General features: G+C 45.2%; 1 protein-coding gene across 1 annotated transcript; it reads left to right on the top strand.

Annotated features, from left to right (window-relative positions):
- Positions 1-5,879: 5,879 nt before the first annotated feature.
- LOC128874748 (trypsin I-P1-like) lies at positions 5,880-8,300 on the top strand. Its single transcript, XM_054119786.1, has 7 exons — positions 5,880-6,039; positions 6,562-6,686; positions 6,792-6,886; positions 6,966-7,125; positions 7,249-7,359; positions 7,600-7,749; positions 7,917-8,300. Exons 1-7 carry the CDS (start codon positions 5,982-5,984, stop codon positions 8,160-8,162), a joined length of 945 nt encoding a protein of 314 aa, XP_053975761.1. The 5' UTR covers positions 5,880-5,981; the 3' UTR covers positions 8,163-8,300.
- Positions 8,301-8,637: the final 337 nt, after the last annotated feature.

The raw sequence follows: 8,637 nt of genomic DNA, 5'->3' as shown, positions 1-8,637 counted from the left end.
TGTAATTCAAGGATCGGGTAGATTAATGTTTACCGTGGCAACTCATCAGTTTAAAAAAAATCAAACTTGGAGAGAGCGTAACTCGTCGAGATCGCCACTTATCGGTAAAAAGCAACAACGTCCCGAGATCTGTACCTTGTCCAAGCATAAGTGGTCTATCAGGTTTCACGGTTCATCTTTAGAAACGCTGCTGCTCGTAAGACGTCTTCTACTTGTTATTTCGAATCGAAACGAACCGCTTCGCTTGCAAAAACACTGTTTGCGCAGAGTCTTGTTATACAAATTAGCTTCCACTCTGAACCAAATGGGGACGCTGTTGCCTTAATGGCACATGACACGATCCGATCTAGTTTTTACGAGGCATAATGGTTACTTGTAATTGAAACTTCTGCTACTTGTTCCAGATATCTATCAGGCTCGTTGGTAATGATTGAAACGCAAGGCTTGGAACGACCGTGATTAATTCCTGAGTGGAAGATGTAATCTGGTGTCATTTGCCTCCAGCTATTTTTCGTTCCTCAGGTTTCAAGTAACTGGCTATTGGTCGAGGAATCGATGAACACTCTACGGAGACTGGGATAATAGATACATAATGCAGCAGGGATTGATTAATAACTTGGACCGCGAGGCTTAATTTAGCATCGTTCGAGCAAGGTTACTCTTAGCGAAGGTTAAGTATCAGGTTTCCCAACTTTCGCGACGTTCATCGGAAAATCATCAATCTGAGCATCGAGTAAAACCCTACTCCACTGGAACCTTCGCTCTTGCGTTATATCGTCTAGACTCTGTCCCATGCATGAGTTGGTACAAATTCCAAGAGTTCTGAGTTTCTATTTCAAAATTGTACTTCATCCCAATTTTTGTGAGCATCTTTAGTTTGACGCTCGTGCTTCGAGAATACCATCTTCAAACTAGCACTAGCTTCGACCTCGTATCTTTTCCTATATTAACCCTTTGTTCTCGATCGGTAACTTTCACTCACCACTAGGCTTCACGCAGCAAATCTTTGGAGCTCGAAGTGTCAATGAAATGACAATCGGGCTACATCTTCGAAGTCAATCTAAACTTAGCATTCGTGGCAATAGAGTGCTAATAAAGCATCTCGAGTTGCTGGAGGATAGCAGAAGAAAGGCCTCGAGTGCAAAGGGTTAATTGAGAGGTGTGCCATCAATAAGGAGGCAGAAATGAAAAAAACGTTTTACAATTCGGGTTTTTGAAATTATCTTTCCCACGTCCCCTCTATCCAGAAATCTTGTCAACGTCGTTTCTGTTTTCCGCGAGATCGCGAGGTCCACGTCTTCGCGAGGAGGCGGCCGGATGGAAATCGATCTCCGATAATTAGGCCCGATCCGGCGCCACTCGATCGCTCGGAACGAGTGGGGAAGGAAACGCGGCGCTCGTTATTCCGGTTCCTAAAGTAAAACGGGCCTGTGTGTTTGCACGGGGAACGGAAAAGGTTCCGTTCTGGCTGTTTCCATCCGTCGTCCACTTGGCGGAGCGTAACGACCAACCGAGCAACCCAGCCAGCCAGAGAGCCAGACGATGGACTGGGAACCGTCTGGTAGACCTTGAACGTCCCTTTAACTGGTTGCGCTACAGTCAAGGTTACCTTCTTCCTCTTTCCACGCCGCTGTTGCGCCCGCGGGGAAGGGACCGGATGAATAGGGTCGTGAGTTCGCCACTTTGTCAAGGTCGTAGCCAGCCTGCCAGCGGAATATATATTCCGCCAACCGTTACAAATGCCGCGCTTTTAACAGGATATTTCTCTAGCCAGGACACGCATGCTGATTGAGACGCCATCGACGGTATCGTCGAGACCCCGTCTATTTTTCCAGCCTGATTTCTCGTTCTACACGCATTCAGATACTTTTCTACTCTAAAATTCGTCAAACCCAGGGATCTTCGCTAACCCGAGATCGTTATACTCGCTGTGAAGCACAAAATCGATAAAACGGCTGCCTCTAAAACGTAACGTTACGCGACAAGAGTGTCTACCTTCTAAATGACGACCACTGTAATTTCGAGGGCGTTAGAGTTACCGAAGGTTCCTCCAGGACATCCAGCTATATCGTCATAGCCATCAGCGTTCCCCAGTTGTTAACCCAGACCAATCATCTCGTCGTCGTTCCACGGTGCTTGCTCCTCGGCCCTGAAGAAAACGCAGACGGATCGGATTACGCAGCAATTCAGCCGCGAACAGTTTCCACGGTGCTCGCGAGAGGCAGAATCGATGACTGCTCGTTGCGTCACGCACACGCCTCGGCACGGGGACGTCCTTTAACATCCGTAACTAAATAACAACCGTGAGAGAGAGAGAGAGAAAGAGAACCGCGGCAACGACCAGGCGGTCGGAGCCGCTCGCCCGGAGGCAGCATTCCTTATCATTACATCCCATAAACATTATCCGCGGCTCCATCGAGAATGATTCCGCGATCCGGCTGGAAGGAGCCGAGCGGAGGTAGCACGTCTTCGATCCGCTGGAACGACGGAGGAGAAGGAGGTGGACGTCGTCTAAGGAGTCGCAGGGGAAACGAGGAGAGGGAGAGCCACTTGGAAGGCGAACGGGAACGACTCGCGGAACGTCGATGGGGAGTTTAAGTTTCGTCGATCGATTTGGTATACCTCCTCGTTAGCCACCCGCTCGGAATCCTGTTGGATGTCTCTCCCCAAAGGGTGCATGGGGGGCGAATGTGCCTCGCGAATACATTAGCGCAGCGAGAACGCGAAGAAAGCAAACATAATAATTTATCTTGGCTTCTTTCGAAAATTAACGACGCGCAGACAAAGTGTAAGACTCGTTCTTCTTCGATTTCATGTTTCCTAGTTTGCTTACATACATCCTACAAATATTCGTACCCTCTATGTCTATCGAAGAAATTTGCTTAAATTAAACAGCAGGTTTGATATTTTCGAGTGCATGTTGTATAAGCTTGTTCATATACATATTTATAATGAAAAATTCATTTGGTAATATGAAATTAATTTAGTCAAACTTCTTCAATGGACATAGAGGGTACGAATATTTATGGGATCGACTGTATGTATTCTTTGACATGAATTTCAACTGCACCGAATACATACTCAACAAACTCAGACGGTACCTATGCATCCAAGGTACATGCACTTCACAGAGGCGTCGGTTGAGTCGGTTCTCCGTCTTCTCGCCTACCTATTTCACCTGGCATCTTCTTTTCTCGCGGCTAAACCAGTCCAAGCGGCAAATCCTGCGAGTAATAGGGTTCCAGAATCACGCCAAGCGTTCGTCCAGTCCTGGAGATCGACACGTCCATCGAAGACGCGAAACGACGTGGTATGTGCGAGTATCCAATATGCAAAGTGGTCGACCAGCGGCCGTTTCAGGTACCATCGACGTAACTCACCGGAATATCGTTGCTCCTGACGGGGTTTTCGAGGGCTGGCAGCGCGGGAGGAGCGGAGGAGGAGAGTGTACCGAGCTGATAGGGGCCACCATTACCCATCCCCTGTTCCGGCAACCCCGCGTACAAGCCCCTACAACCCCTATGTACAATCTCCGCGTGGCCAACAGACCGGTCGAGAGCCGCAGGGTGTTCGTTGTCTATGGTAGGAGTCGCGTTCGATCGGTCCAGCCTTCGTAATCCTCCAGCAGCGATGCTAATTAACAATGGACCGGCGAGAATCCAAACGATAACAGGAATCGAGCTCCTGCGACGGAAACCTCCTCACTCGTCCGTTTTTCGAGCCAGTGGAATGAACAGGTGAATCGATTCTACATGCTTGGCCATCTAAGAAGGCTGATTATTTTTGTTCTCTAACAGAAATTACCTACCGAGTCGCAGGATTTATCGTCAGAGCTTCCTGCGTTACCAACAAATCAAGCTACCTTATCCGTTCTACGTTACCCAGCCTTATCGACGGAAAAACTTGTGGATTTCACGGTGCTGAATGTTCGGGCTACGCTGAAGAGAATTTACTTACCGAGATTGGTGTTTGGGGGCCAGACGTCGCCGAGGATCGAGGAAATATCGTGCAGAGCGGTTGTTTACGCATCGCACGTTTTGTTTATCGATTTCTGGCCCCATCTCTTGCCTCCTGTGTTTGAGGAACTTGAGATCTTGGCATGCTGGAACGGAAAGAGATTATTGTATGCTGATTTAACAAATTTCAGAGTAAAATTCATCTCGATAACGAGCCGCGTCCAAGATGGATCGTTCTCGCTTTTCGATGGCGTTAATTCGCGCTTGGTTGGACAAATGCCCGCCTTTCGCGTCGGGTACCAGCCTCCAAAGATATTTTTTTAACCTCTCGCGGTACGCACGTGCATCGTTAGGCCACGTGTTCCTTTCACGCGGAACGATACAACGCGATTCCTCTAGCGGGATTTTGATCGATCACGGAACTTTGTGGAACGGGAGTTATTAATCGCGTCGATTATTATGGAAACGCGTTCTGACGTTTCGAATTGCACGGGGCGGATAGAAATTAACGAGTCGTTAACGATGCGCCTACGATTCTGATTGCTGCTTGATTATTTTATGGCTCGCCAAGGGGTAGCCATAAACGGTACTTGAAAAAGAGCATGTAAAGGTGAGAACCTTCTACGACCCTTTCTTGCCCACCCTCCCTCGATATACGTATATAATTTTCGCACGTTTTATAATTCGGATACGAGCACTTCATTTCTTTTGTTCGTCAACCTGTAAGTCGTGAAATATCATAAAATGCAGACGCGAGCAAACGGAAACGAGAAATTCTCGATTACAATGTTTATTAAAGATTAGTCTACAAAGGTTTTGCCGGCGGTCTCTTAATTCCAAGCTAGGTGTGCCAAATACTCGTTTCAGTATGGAAGTGGCCCACGATGCGCTAACTGGGTTACTGCGTTCGTTTCCCAACCGTCAGATAAAAAATCAAAATAGTACCAGTTAATCTTGATCGAAAGTAACTTTTCTCGCTGATCGATTACAGCTATCATCGATTCTTCCTTATCTCCGTGCTCCCAGAAATTAATCGGATTGTTCTAGGTAACCGTAACGTGCCCGAGCAAAACGATTTATTTATATATGTACCTACTTATTTATTTGTACGATTTTATCGCACGAGTAGCTAACAAATTAAGCGCGATAAGGAGGAGTAGCGAGTCATTCTTATCTTCGTATTCATATCTTGACGAAACAACGATAAAGCGGGGAAACTTTTTATAAATTGCTCGATCTAATCGATTATTATTCTCGGAGTACGTAACGATTGAAATATGCATATAACTGTACTTCTTACGGATGATTTTAAAGTTCATTTCTATTTTGCAATCCTCGTTGCCTAGATGCAAGCGATTAAGGTTTGCCAACGTGGCTCCTGGCACGCGCCATTTTGCACCCCCGATCAGCTGACCGCGCAGCTGTGCGCATGTGGACCCACGCGACCCCGCGAAAAGGGTAATTACTCGTATCTCGATAAGCCAACCTCGAATTGAAAAATGGAACAGGACTTTTCGATTCGTATCGAAAAGAGGAATCGATTCCAATGAACAGTCAGCATATACGTATTCTCGTTTTAAAACTTTCTCTATATTATGTATACTTTCAAGTAAATTCTTCTTTATTGACTTTCCTACCCACTCGTTATGTATTTTATCTACCACTTTGTACATTTGAAGACCCCTAGAGTTTATGTGCTCGAGTGCACGTAGTATACAAATACTCTCTCGTTGTACCTAGGTGATCTAATCGATGAAATCATGACGTCGATGCAACAATGTATAAGATTTATTGTTCTCCCTGGTATTTGTCATTGTTGCCACGGCAATTTTTTACTAGGCACGTTACAATTAACTCAAAGAAACGAGATACCCGATATCACCCTAGATATCTCCGTGTCTGATAACGAGTATCTTCATGTATTGTCACTGAAGCCGCGGTCAGTACGTGAACAGGTCTTAGGAGAAACACAGTGACATTGTTATTGGAAGTTGGATATTGGTGTACTAAGAAAGAGAAAGGAAGATGTTGCGGCTTCCTCTTTTGCTAGCAATAGCATTCCCAACATTGATCTACGGTAATGGTGAGTGAAAAACGCCGACCGGCAGCCATAAATTAGCAAATCTCTTATTTCGAACAACGAGTAAAGGCGAAACAGCTGTTGATCCGTTGCTTGTTTGAAATTGCAAGTTGAATTAATAAAACAAAACTACGTACCACTTCGCGCGAGTGAAAGTTCGTTCGCTAATTATTTACAGGGTGTTTCTCGATTCGTCGTTCGTTGCACAACCATACTATACACGTTCACGTGCTCTTTAGATTCATGAAGTTTGTTTGACTGATTCGCGCTGTCGATATCAACGGAGCCAGAGATACAGATATTTGCACCCGAAATCGTGCAACAATTATCGACTTTAACCTTCTTGCGTAATCGTTTCTCGCGATAATAGATGAATAAAAATAAGATAGATAAATTCCGCTGTATTAGAAAGTACTGGGATGTTTCAGACGGGCAATACACTGTAGGGTCAATTGCAGTTGGAGTAATTCAAATGATACAATCACAATTGATAGTCACGATTATAGAACTATGTCCGAGTTTCAGAATCTACGCAGGCGACCCTAGTCAACGAGATTCAGGATGATGGGTTTAATCTCTGGGACACCTACCAACTGACAGGGCGCATAGTTAACGGGACCAAAGCAGCTTTGAGGCAATTCCCTTATCAGGTACGCTTTGCCTACTGTTCCAGCCACATCTTCCAAATTTTTTAGTTCTAGACGATGTGAAACATCGGAGCAGTAGTTTGAACTGTCCATTGCGAACGTTTTCAGGTGTCACTAAGGCGCAGCTACAGTAATCGACATTTCTGTGGAGGATCATTGATCGACGAGTACTATGTCCTCACAGCTGCACATTGTATGTACATGTGAGTATATTTGCGAGGGGTTGGAGTCAACTTTGCCAACAATTTTAGTAACGTTTTATGCGATTTTCTCATTTACCAGGGATGGTGGCAAGATACTTCCCTGGACGATTTCAGTGGTCGCAGGAGAGCTCCAACTCGATCAGAATACCGCAACTGGACAAACGAGAGGCGTAAAGAAGGTTTACGTCCACTCTGATTTCGATCTGAGCACTTTGCAAAACGACATCGCTCTCCTCCAAGTAAGGTCCTCTTTGTTTACAGATCCGGGAAGTAGAGAAATTTCAAATCGACAAATATTGAATTGTATATTTGTATCGTCTGTAGCATTGATTTTTAAGCTCTCATGAGTTTTTACTCCACAGCTGAAGGAACCGTTCAAGCTCACTCAAGAGGTTATGGTCGCACCCCTTACCACGGACAACCCTGTACCTGGAACGGTTTGCCAAGTGGCAGGATGGGGCTACCCGGCATATGTAAGTTCTTTCTTCCATTTCCCCTGACAATGGTTCGACGCTACTGTCATACATTGTATGCCTCCTCTTACTCATCTTCCTTTATTGGATAATTATCTTATCTCAATTAATTTGTTTCAAAGGCTTTCCTACACTACAATATGTTACCTCTAATTAACAGTATCACACTTATCTCTAAGTGTCGAAGCTTACGGTGTTACTTTTGTTACTTTCTCGATTTCGTAGAAGTTGTTTTTCTAGGACTACCCAGTGGTGTCCAACGATCTCATGTACGTCGACCTGCCCGTCATGAACATAAATCAATGCAAAGCTCTTTTGGTCAACGTGACGGACATGCCGCCAGGGATGTTCTGCGCCGGATACGTCGAAGGACAAAGAGATGCGTGCCAGGTGACTACTGAAACGTGAATTATCGATAGAGGATGACTCATCGCGAATTAATCAATTGAAAGTTTTATTCTGGCTATCGAACAGAGGAATTAACTGGCGTGTTTAACTATCGTATCGTTTATCGTGCGGCACAATGCAATGGCTTATGTTTTGCAATAATTTTTTAGGGAGATTCCGGAGGTGGGATGATCTGTAACGGAGTCTTGACAGGTGTGGTTTCCGGTGGGGAAGGCTGCGCGTTTCCTGGCTACCCGGGTGTCTATTCAAATATCTTCTTCTTCGAGGAATGGATTCTCAAGAACATGGACGTGCCGTACCCTAGAACGAATTTTAAACAAAGAACCTCAGGAGCCGAGATGATGCTAGCTAATACTATATTGATCATTATTTTTTTTTTTAAGATTCTACAGTAACACGACCTAATACAGTTTGTCGTAGTTTTTATTATAACTTAGTTTGGTTTTTACCATAGAATGTAATATTGTTATATTTAGTATTACACGTAATAAATTAACGAGAGTTGGGACAATTTTCATCCAACTCCAAGGAATCAGTCGGAATATCATCGCCCAATTTTCCGTCCTTTAAGACTCATCCTTCTCGCCTCTGGAACCCTCTGGCCGCGTCCGAACTTCCGAAAGCACCCCATAGGAATTTTCCAGGTTTCTCGAACTCCCAAACGACGAAACCGGCCGATGAATAGATTTCCTCAGGCTCGTGATGCCCCCACCCAACGCCGAGTAATTAAAGAAAAGTTCGATCGCGAAGGGCGCGCATCGCCGAGATCCGAAGACGGAAAAAAAAGTAAACTTTTAATTTATTTAAAACCCCTGCCGCGTTCAAGACGCCGAGAGAAAGGCCTCTCCTCTCCACGCGCATCCTCTAATG

The sequence above is a fragment of the Hylaeus volcanicus genome, chromosome 4 (assembly GCF_026283585.1).
Source record: "Hylaeus volcanicus isolate JK05 chromosome 4, UHH_iyHylVolc1.0_haploid, whole genome shotgun sequence".
Lineage (NCBI taxonomy): Eukaryota > Metazoa > Arthropoda > Insecta > Hymenoptera > Colletidae > Hylaeus > Hylaeus volcanicus.
Note: the sequence above shows the minus strand (reverse complement) of the source record. Positions and strands in the feature narration are given on the sequence as shown.

Coding starts and splice junctions, on each gene's coding strand:
- LOC128874748 (XM_054119786.1), top strand. CDS start 5,982: ATGTTGCGGCTTCCTCTTTTGCTAGCAATAGCATTCCCAACATTGATC. Junction 6,040..6,561: donor AACATTGATCTACGGTAATG/GTGAGTGAAAAA, acceptor TCCGAGTTTCAG/AATCTACGCAGGCGACCCTA. Junction 7,126..7,248: donor ACGACATCGCTCTCCTCCAA/GTAAGGTCCTCT, acceptor TTTACTCCACAG/CTGAAGGAACCGTTCAAGCT.